Source organism: Passer domesticus, chromosome 8 (assembly GCF_036417665.1).
Source record: "Passer domesticus isolate bPasDom1 chromosome 8, bPasDom1.hap1, whole genome shotgun sequence".
In the NCBI taxonomy this organism is placed as follows: domain Eukaryota; kingdom Metazoa; phylum Chordata; class Aves; order Passeriformes; family Passeridae; genus Passer; species Passer domesticus.
In genome coordinates this window covers 45,477,107-45,493,793 of record NC_087481.1, presented here as the reverse complement: position 1 = coordinate 45,493,793, position 16,687 = coordinate 45,477,107, and the positions used below count along the sequence as shown (strand labels likewise).

General features: G+C 40.5%; 1 protein-coding gene across 12 annotated transcripts in view; it reads left to right on the top strand.

The window, feature by feature from the left end:
• Window positions 1-16,687, top strand: part of BTRC (beta-transducin repeat containing E3 ubiquitin protein ligase) — a 114,814-nt gene that overhangs the window by 85,881 nt on the left and 12,246 nt on the right. For all 12 annotated transcript variants that reach the window (XM_064431119.1, XM_064431116.1, XM_064431120.1 and 9 more), the window contains 5 exons: window positions 5,461-5,692; window positions 10,247-10,433; window positions 14,078-14,174; window positions 15,051-15,188; window positions 15,664-15,782. In XM_064431119.1, coding sequence (XP_064287189.1) covers window positions 5,461-5,692; window positions 10,247-10,433; window positions 14,078-14,174; window positions 15,051-15,188; window positions 15,664-15,782 — 773 coding nt within the window. The remainder of the gene's footprint in view (window positions 1-5,460; window positions 5,693-10,246; window positions 10,434-14,077; window positions 14,175-15,050; window positions 15,189-15,663; window positions 15,783-16,687) is intronic.

Genomic DNA, 16,687 nt, shown 5'->3' with positions numbered 1-16,687 from the left:
GTGACTGCCTTTAGGCCATGCAAAAAACACCCTTTGAACTGCATTCTCAAATAACTATCTCTGCCTTTGGCATGGAGGGCTGGCACACCTCGGCCTGGTTGCACCATTTTTGTTACGTTGCTCTGGTTATATTGTTGTGGCATTCAGTGCTACTTCATCAAGGGCTGTGGTGAGCAATTCCATGCCCACACAAGTAACTTTGGGAAAGTCAGCTGGGCTGATGTTCTCTGGCAAGAGCACCTTTTCAGGCATCAAACCAAATCATCCCGTGGCCATGCTGGTACTTTTTAATCCCTCTGCTTTTCCCACATGCTTCTAACTTGATCCTGTGCTTTTGCTGCTGGTGAAGATAGTTTCATGTTTGGATTCACAGTTGTGGGCATTTTAATGTGGTCAATCTTGAAGAATATTCAGGATATAGATTCAAGCATGGCTTTGCTTCCGTTGTGAAGTTCCTATCTTTTCCCCACCTTCCTTGGCCCCTGGACATACACCTCCGTGGTTCCTTTCTTTGTCATTCCATTGCTTGGGTTTTTTCCCCCAGTGTCTTTTATCTTGTGAGTAAAGTTTGAACAGTACGCAGAAAGTTAACTGCCTGGAGTCTTTTAAATATAAGTAACACGCACCCAGTAATAAGCTGTCGGTTGTTTTTTTGCTGCCTGCAAAGAAACATAAACACAGCGCTCATTTCTGGCAGGTTTTTACTGTCAGAGTTTCTCCTATTATATTTATCTTACAATTTGCCAGGGGGTGAAGTTATTAAGTTTTAGCAGCAGCCATCGATCAAGTTCACAAGTTAACACGATAAAGGCTCTGTGCCGCTCCGATCCGGGAAAATGATGATCCTCACTCGGTAATTAACTAAATGAGAAAGTTAAATCTTACTTGAGAGCTGGGAGAGATGAAAGAGAGGTGTTTGTCAGTTTCTCAGTGGAAATTAGAAGCAGTTTTCTGCAATTCCCTAAGCTGCTGCTCTGTCATATTTTACATAAGCACTGGGAAAACGTCTTGTAATTAGTGCTGTCATGGAGGATTTTTTTTGCTGAAGGATGTTGGAATAATTCATTAGATTATCAAGAAAGGCTTGTGTCCTGAAATGATTAGCACAGTGAAATTTAAACCATTAACGATAACAAGTTTAGAGCTTGCTGCAGTGCAGAGGCACCCGGGGTATGTCTGTGCCTATTTCAATCATTTCTTATAATTAAACATTATGTCCTCTTTTTTCCTCCCCTTCACTAAGACCCATCCAAAATTCCTGTTAAGGTGGCTCTGTCTAGATCAGTGACTTAACCACAACGGGCAGTCCAAGCAATTGGAGGTGAAACACTGCAGTTGCAGAAAAGCAGTAAAGGACATTTGTCTGTGTCAGAGCCTGTAGTCCCAGTGAGTCCAGGAAGCAGGGAAGAAACCCAGTGTGACCTGTTGGTACTGGACTGTGGAAGAGAAGACCTTTCCTTTAATCTGGGGAGAAACTGAAATTTGCAGTGGTTGTCTAAGCTCTCAGTATTTTCAGAATTTCAGCATGAAGATGTCTTGAAGGTTCAGAAGGTCCCAAATCTTGCTGGGATCATTTAAGCCATTCTTAATATTCTAGGAGACAGTTTCTTCTTGACTTGAAGAGATGTCTTCTTGCATTGAGAAACACAAAACCTGAATTCATCTACCCAGTGAAAGGTGTCTGAACAAAGTCCTCTGCAATGGCCAGAGGATGTAATTTTTTTAAAAAGTGCATAAAAGTTGTAACCACTCATATTGGTGGGTGAACACTATTGCTGTACTACAGTCAGGGAAGTTGCTTGGTTTTGGTATTTTCTGTGCTTTAGGAGGCTCCTTGGTCCCCTGTACTGAACAAAACCAAAAGTAACCTTGCTTGTCATATATGGGTTACAGCTGTGATTTACCATAGCTGGTTTGTTTTTTATGCAAAGAAGCAGATCTATCCAGTCTTTATTTATCTGTGTTGAAATATTGCACCTTCCTACAATTGCAAGCCATTATTTAGATTAAAGTCCTTTCATATATTAGTCCTCTTCTACTTCACTGGGCATACAAATGTGCTTTGTGTTAAATGTAGCCATTTGGAGAAATGGTCTTGTAATTACGGGCTGCACTGGAGCATAGTACGTGGATCCCTGAGCTAGTACCAACCTGAGGCACTCAATCCCCTGGGCCTCCTGGCACAGCTTATGAGCTCAGCTCAGCATTGTCAGAGGACACCTCTGCCATTCCTGCAGATGAGCCATGGTGCCCAGAGCCACCTGGGGCACCTCTCAGCCCTCACATACAGGCCTTTGTGAAAAGGGAGCTGGTAAAGCTTCATCTGTTCCAACTTAGTAGTTTGCTCTGTTATACCCAAATTTCCTCCCAGATGATGAACTACCAGTGCTCATTCTTCTTTGCCATTTTTGGAAATGAAGCTTATAGAAAATGTGATTGTATACAGTGCATTTGGATGGATATTTACACTAGCAGTGTGGATGGCAAGTGGAACAGGATTTTCTTTTTCAGGTGAGGCCTGATTATTGTATGAAGAGAGGGAAGAGGCTGTAGATGATTAAATAATACAGATGCTTGATGATGTTTTTTGATGGGTTTTTTGTTTTGTTTGTTGTTGTTGTTTTTTGTTTGTTTGTTTGTTTTTTGTTTGTTTTGTTTTTTGTTTTGGTTTGTTTTGGTTTTTTGTAACAGGCCTTTTCACTGAACTGCCAGTGGATTTTCAGGAATCTTGAAATTAAAATTCTGGAACATTTGTTCTAAACTGCAGTTTGAGTGATTTGAGAGCCCTGTTGGTTTACCTGTCTCTGCTCTGCAGAACTGGTGTGTTCATGGCATGTCCTGTCATCTTGGTCCCCTGCTGACACAAACCATAGACATGCTGGGCACACCTCTGGGCTTATGCTCACTCCTTTTGGTGCAAAACCAGAGCAGGCAAGGATGCAGACCAGGTCTCAAGCTGACATTGTAAGAATGCAGCTGAAGTATGAACCTAAAAAATATGGTGTTCTCATGTCCACTAATTTGGACATAAACACTGTAACATGCTTTTCTTAGCATAACCACTTGATAAATCTAGAGTTTCACTTCCAGAGCTGTTAAAAGTGCTCTGGTCAATGGATTCTTTAATTTACTCATTATTCCTGTCCAAGAAGCCTGTGTTCAGGCAGAATGAATTGTTTTGTCCCATCTAAGCCATCTATTTGTACACACATAAGCCATGACTTGTATTTGCAGGTGTTGCAACTTTTGTTTGATACCACAAACCAGTGTTTTAGAAGTAATTGGAGAGGTGAAGGCTTCTGGGAGAAGGGTGTTCAGAAGGCAAGGAAAGGCCAGAACGTGGTGCCACCCTGTGAAGGGACCTGCACCTTCATTGGCTTTGCACATCAGCTGTGTGCTCCATTCAGGCTCAGCATGTTAGGCAGACTTCAGAGTCCCTCAAATTAAAAGACACTTGGATAGGTTTTTAAAAAATGCTTTGTAGAGACAACCTGTTTTTGTAAGATGCACAGCAAACAAAAGAAGAAATTAAATGCGATGAAGATTGTAGGTTACAACACCTCCCCACTGTCTTAATCCAGCATTTTTACTAGGATGCCTGTATTGCAGGCAGTTTAACTGCAGCAAAAATTACCAGAATCCCTTAACACAGATGTGCAGTCCACTCCACTGGTAATCATCTTTTGCCAGGCCCTTAACTACTGTGGACTTTGCTAGAAAAAGTCCAGTCTTTCACACAGAGGACTTGGTGCCCACAGTCTCTTTATTTCTCTTGGCTCAAGAGAGAGTTTTTCTTTCCTGCTGCCCAGTACTGGCTCTTTGACTTGTTTGCAGTCAGTGCTGTCCATGTGAGGATTGAATGAAATCGTAACTTGCTGTCCTTGCCTTGCATGATCTTTCTGGACACAGCCACACGTTTGCAGGGAGGAATGGGGGTAAATCTGAAAGCACTGAGCTGCAGAATGGAGCACTGATGGTGTGATCACCCTGTTCTGTGTTCTCAAAGAAGCTTAAGTCAAACTATAATCCAGAAATAGAAAAAAGCTGCGTGTTAAAAATCACATCTCTTTATGTCTTTTTCTACCAAAAGAAGGTCCAGCTCTCTAGAAATGTTGGAAAGAGTATTTAGGTGCATTATCTCTAAGAAAATGCAATGTATATGGCGATCAGTTAAATAGCTTTTTAACTTAAAAGATTTTGGTATTCCAAAATCAGGATTCCTGTTGGGATTGGGAAGTATTGGAGTTCAGGAGTTAATTATTCCCAAGAAATGAGAAACTTCTACATTCCAAATCTACTACTGCTAACTAAATTTTGTGGTCTCTAAATAGCCTGTTGTTTTGACACTTGCTGAAAAGAGGCTTTTTTGTTGTTTTTCCTTTTCCTGTAAAATCAGTTAATTGTTGCATTTCTTTAAGTTCTAGATATCTTTGCAGAGAGATTTAGGGATTCATTTTTTCCCCTTAATTTAATAAGGGCCCCTGGCAAGGTCGATACTTGGAATTATCATAGGACAAAAATAAGGCATGCCTACCTCAGTGTTTTATGTGTTCTTATATCTGTAAGTTATTTTTAATTATTTTATAATAAATAAAAACCTCTGCATGTATTTTGACAATAAAAATGATGTAATAATATTGACTGTTATTATAATGCTGTCTGGTGTTAAACTGTTGCAGTGAGAGAGAAAATCACATGTTTACAGCAGCAAATAGAAACTCTTTGACCAGCATAAGAAAAAATAATTTCCCAGCAAATGGTTAATCTTACTTTGACAAAGGATACCCTTGCAATGCAAAATGCACACTTTTCTTCCAGTTAAATCATTTAGAAAGCAGAATTTATATCTTACTCTCAAGTAGTAAATTGAAATGTCAGTGTTTTGTTTTGTCCCTGAAACTCTTCTTTGAGCTGACTCCTTCTGACAAGATATTAACAGTGCTCAGAAAGTTGAAAATATTTTATTCTGTGAAAGAAGTATTTACCAAATGTCAGAGTGTATTTTAGCTGGCTTTGCTCTCGAGGTGTAATTCAATTTTTTTTAATCTATTTCATGCATTCCCTATGAATTTTAGCAGCAATCTATTCTTCAGAAGGAAAAAAAAACAAACCAGAGTACAAATGCAATTTGCTGTAGGTGCTTCAAAGTAACTGGTATATGTACATTAGGAATCCAAATGCATTTTACTGTCTACATGTTAAATAAAGTTGTGTTTATGTTAAAGTGTTGCTGAAGGTTTCCCATCTGACCAGAGTCATTGTGTGCAGCTCTGGCACGAGCCAGTGCATTGTCCTGCAGGCTCAGGCTGACAGCACCAGCCGGGATATGTGGTCTGACAGCTTTCATGTGTCAGAGTGCTTTCTGCCTTCTGTTGTCTGCCCCCTAAAAGAAATCGTACAACTGCTTGTGTTTCTTCTCATGTGTGTTATTTGGGTTGTTCCTTTCCTTCCTGTTCACAGACAAAACTTGCCAATGGCACTTCCAGTATGATTGTGCCCAAGCAAAGAAAGCTGTCTGCAAGCTATGAGAAGGAGAAGGAGCTCTGCGTCAAGTACTTTGAGCAGTGGTCCGAGTCTGACCAGGTGGAGTTTGTGGAGCACCTCATCTCCCAGATGTGTCACTACCAGCACGGACACATAAACTCATACCTCAAACCCATGTTACAGCGGGACTTCATCACTGCACTGCCAGGTATTTCTGCAGGCAGAGGGAGCTTGATCTCTGTCTTTCAAAAGACTGTTCTGTTCTGCCCTACCCTGCTGGAGAGGTCTCTTGTAGGGTCAGTTTGCAAAACAGATAATAGCAATGAATGAAAAGCTCTATACCAGTATGAAATGCCGTAATATTTTAATTTGTGTTCCCTTGTGTGTCAAGGCATGATCTAACACCATCATGGTTTGTCTAGGAGTAAATGATAGCTAATCTATGTGTTGCATGGGTAGTTATCCCAAGCCACAGGGCAGGTAGTTGTGCTCTTAATGCTCACAACGATGCATGAATAACAAAATTTTTTAAAATTAAAACTACTACTCTTTCTGGTTGTTCAGCTGAGGTTTTCCCTTTTCTTATTTAGATATTTGTCTCTCTTTCCTACTGAAATAACTTCCTGAAGCCATTGGTTTGATTATGTGGTTATTGCTAATAGAAAACAGAGGGAATAAGAGCAAAAGTTGGAAGTGTTCTGGTTTTTACACCTTTGTCGTGCTTTCCATTGAAAATATTATCCCAGCTATTCTCAGATGTGGCATTGGGCAGATCTCACAGAATGCATACACAAAGTAGTGTACATGCAGTTTTATATCCCCCCTGTCATATAGATTGGAAAACTAAGGTGGTGAGAGATCAGATATATACAGCAATAGAGTGTCAGAATCAAACATAAATTCCTGGCTCTTTAGCTCGTATTTTTTCAGACCAGTAGGTCATACCTCTGTAGATAGATAAATAGATAAATACTTAGTAGATCAGCATTCCCATGCCATAGGTCCTTAGTTTGAGAGGGACGTGAGCAAGAAGTGGTACAGGTGTTGTCTCTGAACAGCCAGTTGAAGAGAGGTGTTTCTTGCCAAAAGTTTATTATGTGGATACTTTATAGTAAAGTGCTGAACTTTTGACAATTTGATCAATCTAGTCACTTGATCATTCTTCAGAAGGGAGTTCTCAACATGAAGTATAAATTCTAGCCTTAAAAGATGGAAAAAAGCATGTTTAATTGTGAATTGTAGAAAGCATAAAGGCACTGCAGGGGTTTTGCTAGGAAGTTAAATAGGTACACTCATTGGATTTTAAGCTCATTGTGCCCAGTAATCAAATGGCTATTGTAGCATTAAAAAAAAAATCTTAGTTATGCTAAGTACCTGCTTTATGTTAGTTTTTAGTAGTCCAGTGGCAATAATCTTCTTGTATTTAGAGCAGCATTATAACTTGTGGAGCTGCTCTGTTTCAGACAAATAGGAAGTGTTTGGAAACTGCATTGGTTTCCCCGCTTCTGAAGTGGAAGGATACATGTAGGTGCTTACACAATTTTTCCAGGTCTTTTTCCATGGAACCCCATGAAAGCACCCCATGAAATCAACACATCTCACTGCACTTAATTTCTTCCTACAAGGCTTTTTCTGAGAATTTTGGGCAGGTGCTATAAATACTTGTAGAGACATTCCAAATTTCCTAGCCATACCATATTTGTTAGTGGTCTATTCCCAGTTGCCCAGGAAGCAGCTGATTTTACTCTATCAGAATGCAGAATGAATAGGAATCAAACAGCTAATATGTGAGTATTTTAATAGTTGGGGGAAATGTGTTTGTAAATAATGTATGTGCATCAATTTGCATATTTACAAAGTGCAAATGTCTTAGTGAATATCACTCTGAGGGAGAAAATTAATGGCAAGGAATTACACTGATGCAGACTCTGCAGTCTGTGCAGGATGTCCTGAGTATAAGCAGGTTCTAGTGAAGGGAATGGGAAGGGAGGAAAGTAAGAAACTGTCTAGGAAAAAGTGATGAACCCAAAATTCTAAATTAAGTCGTATAATGAAAAAAACAAACCTAAACTCTGTAAGTATTTTTTAGCTTTCTGAAATTCTCAAGCGTTCAGTACTCTGGTTTCATTTTTACTGCTTCATTCTCTCTCCTGCTCTCCCCCTTGAGTGAATAAAACAATAAAGCTACTTCAAAATCATGAGGCATCTTATCTCTGTCCTCCTAGCACAGTCCCAAGGAATGACCAGAATTAAAGGTAATTTTAGATCATGGGCGTGTGTTACTAATATACAGTAAAGTTGGCTCAGATTATTTTCCCAGTGCTTTGAACAGAATTAAGGTTTTTTGAAAAATACAGCTTAACTGTGTACTTAACAAAGTTTGTTCAGTTTCTGAAAAAATAAGGCTTCTGCTTAGCATTTTCAAGCTGTTTAACATTTTTTATGAGGAAAGTAATTTTGATAAGGATTTCATGTGTGAAATAGCTGAAACATTCTTGTTGGTTCAGAGGGTTGAAGGGCTAATCGTGTTTCACATCCATTTAGCAAAATCTTCTGTGAGCTGAGTTTTCCCCTTTTAAGGAAGCAATGCTTTGTTAGATACATGTCTCAGTGAGTTGTGCTGTTCCTAAGAAATAAAATAATAAAATTGAGTTTGCAGCCAGGCCAGAATAGCTCTGCCCATCCACTTAAATGTGAGCAGGAGAGGCCAAAACATTAGTATTCTTCTGCTGCAAAGGGTCTTTGCTGGCAAAGGATGACTTAAGGACATGGCAGTAGTTACAGCACCTTATTGCAGCCAAGATCTAAAGTGCAAGTCCTGATAAAATAGAAAGGGCACATGGATGAAGATTACTGTGCCCAGGTGTTGCAGTGTAGCCCTGCTTCCTAAAACCACCAGTTGTTCCCCATATATGAAATTAATTCCTTCCAGTGGTGCTGCTGACTTAAAGCCACCTGTAAGGATTCTATGGAGGCAGGCATTTAAGTGTCCTGGTGGGTGTGTAAATGTCTGTGAGCCCTCTGGAAGCAGCACAGACGGGAAATCTGCCATTTCCACACAAAGCTTCAGGAACAGGGCAACAGGATGTCCATGTCTACCCTGCCAGTTGTGGAATTCCTGCAAATTGCTGTTAACATTCACTAGACTGTTGTCTCCCTCTTTCCGCAATTTGCTGTGGAGTCAATCTAAATTTACAAACTTTTTTTTTTAAAAATAGTGGTTGTACATGTCTTTTCAGATTAAATATATAATAAAGGCTCATGATGCTTTATTTTGCAGGTTGACATTTAATTTGGCATCTCTAAACATAAGAAATGTCAGACCTCTTTCTCCACTCTCTGGTTGTTCCTGGTATCATTCACATGCTTTTTCTACATAAAGATTGAAGCATGAAATGCTGAGCAGAATGTCTGACCCAAAGTGTATTCTAAGTTTAGTATATTTGAAAGCAGCAGGAGGAGGCATGCTGAATTGTCTCATTTTCATGCAGTGGGAGATACTTTGGAAATTTTTTCATTAAGGAAAAAAAGGTTGGGCCATTTTTGTGTCATGAACTCTAATCAAAGTCAGCTGGTTGCACCCAGTTTGGGTTTGCAAAAGTCCAGACATGTGACTTTTTAAATGTACTTACTGCCTTTTCTTACCCTCTCACAAGCAGGGCTTGGTCTCTGAGGCTGTTGTTTTAAAAAGCAAGAAAACATGTATTTAACTTTGTCCCAAGTGTGAACCAGAGGGAAGAAGACGCATGTAATACCAATCTGCCATGCTTCATTTTTGGTTGGACTGAACATTATGCCCGAGGGATGATGTGGTCTAAACTTTCACAAGGCATAGGAAATTTAACCTGTGAAGTGAGATAATCTCTTGGTGGTATGTCTCATTTGTGAATTAAACAGCCTTCAAGAGAAGCTGTATTTGCACAGCTTTTCATTTAAAAGGCATCTTGTTTTCCTGAAGTCTTGATTGTGATTAAATTTGAGCTGGTAAGGGCACTTTTTTACTGACCACATATATCCAGTTAAGAAACATAGCATAACCTTCCCTACGTAGACATTACATTGAGCTGCTTGGTGCTAACCAGGCAATTGCTTTACATGTCATTCCAGTCATGCTGAAGTAAAGCCAGTCCTGGTATTCACACTGGGAAATATTTGCAAATTATATTATTTTGGTGCATATTTTTCCTTCACCCACTAAAATAAATGAAACCAGCAAACCTGCTTCACTTTCTTCTTACACAGCCTCTCCTTCCCTCCTGACGTCCCTGTGCATCTGCATATCCTTCCCTCCCCCCTGTCTAAAGGTACCACTACCCTTCAAGGCACACATTGGGAATATATATTTTTTTCTTCATTACATTTAAAAGCTCCTGCTTTAGCAAAAACAGCTTTTGAGCCGTTGCAACATGAGAACAGCTGTAGCAGTGAGATGAGAAATGGTCCTAATATAGAGAGATTTTGGGGGCTGCGTTGCTGAGTTGGAAATGCCATCCATAGAATATCCCCCTAGTGCTAAAACCCATCGAAGTAGATTGGAATGACTTCTTGGATTCTTTATTATTTTTAATGACTTGTTGTGCTATATCCAAAGGAAGTTGGATAACACTGCTCACTCCTGAACTTAGCCTCAAATGTTCTTCTGTGCATTTTGTCCAGTTCCACATGCAGGAGAGGAGATGGAAGGAGAGTGTATCTTTGTACTAGCAGGGGGAGTTGTCTGTCCAGCAAATAATGTTTTTCTGTTGTTGTTGTTCTCCCCCAGCTCGGGGATTGGATCACATTGCTGAGAACATTCTGTCGTACCTGGATGCCAAATCTTTGTGTGCTGCTGAGCTGGTGTGCAAGGAGTGGTACCGGGTGACGTCGGATGGGATGCTGTGGAAGAAGCTCATTGAGAGAATGGTCAGGACAGACTCCCTGTGGAGGGGTTTGTCAGAGAGGAGAGGATGGTAAGGAAACTGATTCTTCACCTCTTGTGTCCCCATTCAGGACAGTAGGGGTTGTGCATTTCAAACCATATTTGAAGAGGGTTATTCAGCACTGAAAGGTCATGTTGGTTCCAAACCTTTTTGCTTACAGCAAAAATCAGCCATTGGGGAGTTAGCTGCCACATTTGGCTATGTGGCAACATGGGGGATTTTTTTCCTCAACTTCCTCTTCTGATCATGCTCTTAGCCCACTGTGACAAGTGAGATATACAGACTGAGATTTTTACACCCAGCTGTCTTTCAGTTCAAATTAAGAAGCTGTGTGTGCCTCAGGGGAACCCTAAACTGGTCAGCAGTTCAGAGCAGAAGAGCTTTTTCAGGAGTGGCAGTGGGGGAGCATGTGCTATGAATTAGTTCATTCCTGATAGGTCTGTTTGTTTTCCTCAGCAGATTTTCACTATTAGATATCTGTTTAATTTTCAAACTGGAAGCTGAGGGTAGGTACCATGGAGAATAGGGGACTTTAGAAATGCAGATAGATTAGTTAATAATCATCTGGAATAGCCTTACTACAATGTAGGTCTCACTCAAGTTTGAAGCTGCTCTGCTAACATTTCATTAGAACTTTCTCTCTCAGGGGTACACCCTTTAATACATAATTTTCTTTTCCAAGGGTGTCCCTAGGATGTTGGCAGAAGGGAAACTGGGTATGAATATTTCATAAACAAGATAAAAGTGACAGCTCAGGCATTTTGGTTGCTATTAAAAAGAAAAAGATACAGAGTTGCAAACAAAGACTCCTGGTTTATAGTTAATTTTGTTATACTGTTTGTTTCAGGAAGTAAAGGCAAGTAAATCAGGATTATGAGACATTCTTTAAAAATAAATACTACTTTGATCTGCTTCCAATAGTGCAGTGTTTCTAAAGAGTATAAAATAAACACAAGCATGACAGTGGTAACTTCTGCATTTCTTTTAGTGCCTTATTTTCTCCAGGCCTTCCATTTTTTCTCCCTGCTGTTGAGGTCACAGTAGGCCCTAAGAGGAGCTTGAGAGGTCATTTAGTTCTTTTCATTTCCCATAGGAGGAGACAGGTTTTTCTTAAGTCATCCCAAATCTTTGTCTTAACTTGTTCTTAAAATCTTCTCCTGATGGAGATTCCCCAGGATCTCCAATGTGTGGGAAAGGAATTTGATGGTTTTACTTTTTTACTCTTTCTAACTTCAGTGTTTGAGAAGTTTTCCTGATATCTAGGCTGATCTCCTAGCTACAGTTTGACTTGTTACGTTAAACCTGCACAGATAAACAGGACAGTTTCTCATTTTCCTTTTTGCAGCAATCTTTCCCATGTTAGAAGATGAGCATGTTTCCTATGTTTTGGCTGTACTAGCCAACCATAATGATGTGTTGTCTTGTCCTCTTGCTATTTTCCATTTTCTCTGTTTAGACCCTTCCCAATTACTCTACTCCATTCTTGGAGTATGGTGTAATCAGCTGAGTGTCTTCTGCTGAGGCATCACTGGGGTTTGCTCCCTCCACATTTTAGAAATAACATTAGTACCAAATACTGGTCATATAGACACATGACAATTCTAAAAGACAGGTGCAAAATTTTGCTTCTCATTTCAAGGACAGTGCCCCTGTTACTGCATGTCTTCAGGTTTGTGCTATATGCCGGAGGTGACTTTGACACAAGATAAGTTTGTGCCCAAGTCTTTCAGATTGCCCTGTGGTTCTCTCTGTGATGAACAGATAGAGCTGTGTGGTTAGGAGATGCAGACAGGAAATACCCAGTGCAATTGCATCTCTGCCATATAGAACTTCATAGCTTGTAATCAGTGCCAGCTCTGTGCATGGCACAAGGAGTTTACTAACTGGACAGTTCAGAATGATGGACAACTGGTGTTATTTGGTCACAGCTCCTCAATTTGCACATGAGCTGCCTGATTTCAGCATTTGCAGCTCATGATTTACAACAGAACCCCCCCACGCACCATTCTGCAGCATGGCAGCCTTCACTGGCAGATTGTCAGGAAGCTGTAAGGGTTACACAGATTTAGGGAATATAAAACAGAAGCCCAAAATCTGGGCATGCTTGTGTCCATCTGATTGAATTGGCTGGTCATCAAAACCTGCAAACAATAGTTCCTTTTATCCCAGAGCCACAGCACAACAACTACTGGGATGCCATGGAAATTCCAAGCAATCCTTCAGCCGAACAGTAAACAACTGACTATGCATGCAGCAGGGCTCAACTTACAGGTAGTAACCAGACTTTGTGTTACATTAGCTAGTAAAGTTAGGAAGAATAAAAAGGTTTTTAGGCACATAGGCTTGTACACAGGTTTTTGTAGACCTGCCATAAGTCTTCCAGGATGTCTCCGAGGTGCATCTCAAAAGATGTTTTCATCTTCCTTTACCAGTAATACTAATTTTCATTAATGTACTTTCAGGCATACAGGGATCACAGTAAATAGGCATCTGTCTAGTTAGTGGCTTGTCTGTATCCGTGTGTGCCATCTTCATGTGTTTGTTTCCATATGCATGTCTGCTGGTCATTATATTTGAGGAAACAGGTAATTCCTCTGTCTAAATGTGAAAGCACCTTTCTCTCGAGCTGTACTTAGAATTCTTGATTTATAGAAGTATCAAAAGTTATTTTCCTGAGCATTTGTCATTTTGCTTGTCCAGTCCTGTAGTTTGGTATTGCCTTACAACCCCAAGATTTTGGTTCATTGTGATTTCTCTAGTTCAAGTGTATCAGGGTGGTTAATGTACAGTCTCTGAAATTAGTTTTGAGGTGTACTGCATGGAAAGGACGGGAAGGAAATGCACAAGGAAGTATTGAACAATTAATTATGCTGTAATGGAGCAAGGGAGGGAGAAGTGGAGAGCTGGCCCAGTGTAAACTCTGTGCCTCTGATGCCAGGATTACACTCGGAGGCATTTGTGCCTCTCTCCATTTTGTGAGGCATGTTGCCAGGCAGAGCAGCAGTTAGTACGCCCATGGTGGGGTTTACTAGCTTCCACACCGTGTTTGGTGGCTTCTTAACTTCAGGATGAGGAATTAAAGTTTTTTACACAGCAGGCAGTGATTGCCGTTTACGGATTTTTTTGGTAACAAAACTCTAGCTTGGGATATGAGTATTCCAAATCAGTGTTGAGATGAGGGAGGCACCACAGATGAGGTGTTGCTTACCAGCACAGAGTAGTAGCAGTAAAATGTCCGTGTACCCAAACTGATACTGTTCCTGTTAATGCAGATAAAAGCTAGCCTTGAATGTGTAGAGAATTTGAGAGTTCCTTGGCTTCTTTCATTTGCTTTGCATGCTTTATTTTAAAGGTGACCTCTGATAATGTATGTGGGTATTGCAAGCATGAACCATTGTCAGCCCTTACTGAGCTGAATGGGCCCATGTCCATAATAGAGAATTTATTTCCCTTCCCTGAGTTACTAGACACAGATTTTTCTCGGGTATTTCAGTTTTAAAATGCAACACTGACATGTTGCAGGGCAAACAAACAAGGAGCCATCCCATCTTAGTAAATTAGTTTGACTATGAATCTGTCAGCAGTTGTTATCCATTTGTAAAATGCCAGGAGGACCTTTCTCCAAAATGCTGAAAGATGATTTGTGTTCAATGGAAATGTTCTTTGTATTCCAGGGGGCAATATCTATTTAAAAATAAACCTCCTGATGGAACTGCGCCACCCAACTCCTTCTACAGAGCACTTTACCCCAAAATTATACAGGACATAGAGGTAAGAAGCAGCTGCCAAATACAGCGGTGTTTCACTGTTGGTTTTTTAGTTTTGTTTTTTTCAAATGCTCCCAGTTTATTCATGGTGCTGCAATTCTGGGGATATTCTGTTGCAGTGTAATATTTCATTAAATCTGACATGTCTGTGTTTGTCTGGAGTTTGGACATCTGGGATAGTTATAAAAGATCCTGCTGCTCCTTTAGACAGAGGATGAGTTGGATTGTTCAGTGAGCTGTTTGCAGGTGGAGTCTCCACACTTTGCACATCAGATATCACAGCAGCACTGCAACATCTTGGTTTTCTCTGTTCCATGGTACTTTGCTCCTCCTGGTGCAATGAGACCTAATAGGCTGTTACAGGAAGATATCAAGAACTGAGGCAGAGAGAAAGTGCATTTCTAAAGTCTGCAGTCCTAAGACTCAGGGAAAGAGGAAGCAGCTGAGCATGTTTGCCTTGCATTTAGTGTGAGCAAAATGGAATGTTCTGGTTGTTTCCTAACGGCAGAAGCAGTGCTCAGGTACTGTTGTGACAACTTTGTAAATGCATTTGGAGCTCAACTGAGACTTTCTCTTCAGTTATTTAGCTGTTGAGTCACAAGGGGCTAAAGGTTGGAGATAGAAAAAAGCTTTTAGGTTACTTCTTCCTCACCATTCCCAGCAGCACAGACCAGTTTAGCCACAATATGTTTTCCAAGCATTGGTCTCTTTAATTGGTTCGTGTATTCTAGAAAGCAGTTATGTCACTGTATGGACCCGATTGCAGGAAAAAGCGTAAAGAAAAGTGTCTGCTGCCTTCTCAACCAAACAAAAAATAGGGGAGATAGTTCTGTGGGGTTTTTTTTCCCTGCATCTCATTTGTCTCCTGTCTCTCCTCAAGACAATAGAGTCGAACTGGCGGTGTGGAAGGCACAGTTTACAGAGGATCCACTGCCGAAGTGAGACAAGCAAAGGGGTTTATTGTTTACAGTATGATGATCAGAAGATAGTAAGCGGCCTACGAGACAATACTATTAAGGTGAGAATGCTCCATCATGGCAATACTAATGGCTTGAAGTGCCTGTGCCATAAATAATAGTGTCCTAATTTCAGTGACACCTACCAGTCTCTTGTTAGTAACCTAGCCTTCTCCTTCCCCTTCCCCCACCTCCCACCTGCACAGCAGCTACTCTTTTATCTGGCTAGAGAGACCCTGTTTTCAGACAGACAGGCTTCGCCAGCAGAGTTTGTGTCCAGCAGTAATTACAGGCTGTGTAATTACTGGGCCCTGTATCCTAGTGAGAAGGGTAAAACCAATATTCGTAGTAAAGCCAGTAATATCGAAGATGTCAATGTATTGCACCAAAGAGCCTGCAGAAGACTCTGCAGATGCCACTAAAGATGTTCCAAGTGCACTATGGAAGATGTGCTGCAATAAAAAACAGTCTAGTCAAACCAGTAAGTGCTGAAAGATGAAAACCTTACTGAACTATTTTGAATGTTTGCTGTCTTAGATCTGGGATAAGAATACATTGGAATGCAAGCGAATTCTCACTGGACACACGGGTTCTGTCCTGTGCCTCCAGTATGATGAACGGGTGATCATTACTGGATCTTCAGACTCAACAGTCAGGTGTGTGTCTGTGATTTGGACCTTTCTGTTTGCCTCTTAAGATTTTAGCTTTGCAAGCTGCTGAAATGATCTCTTCTTAAATGTGTGCTGTTCAAGCAGTTCCATGAAGTAGTTCAGCATACTTGTTCAGCATTGTGCTGTCCTTATCAGATGTCCGTGCAATTCTCTGTCAGGGAGAAATGAGAATCTAAGCCAAGGCCAGCCAAGGTCAAGATGACTTAGGAAGGCCATCTGGCATTTCACCAAGGTTTTGCATGTTTTGACACTCCCTGAGAATGTTACAATTCTCTTGGAGAATAACTTTTTAAGAGCTGAGGTTTTCAAAGCAAGTTTGAAGGTTTAGTCATCCATTGTCATTTAATTTTAACAAAATATGTATGACTAGATACCCTATGACTTTAAACTAAATTTCAGCATGATGTTTCTTTCTTTTCATTCAATATTTCCTTCTTCATTCAATCTTTCATTCTTGCTTTCCTTCAAGTCTCCAGTAAAAGGCTGGACACCTCAATGCATGCTGTGCATTTGTGAAGTCCACTAGTCATATTAGGGGATACCAGAGAGTGTAAGACCTGTAGTGTAAATAGAGGCACATATGAGTTAATGAATTGCAATATGAACTTGGATTTGAAGGGGCAGGTCTGACTTCTCCATGTTGTTATATACTCCCTTCTTGTCAGAGTACAAGCAATGCTTGTGTAGTGAAGTTACAAAAAAGCTGCATTGGTGGCCTTTTCTGGAGCTATTAGCCTGCATTCCTATAGCTGCAAGCTCGTCTGTGCTCATGTAAACTACTGTTGTTAAGCTAATAGTATTGTTAAGCTAATTAAATTGAATTCCTGGCACTTGATACATGCAGTCTTGCAGTTGTGCTAGATTTTGGGGTCCTGTCATTCATTGGAATC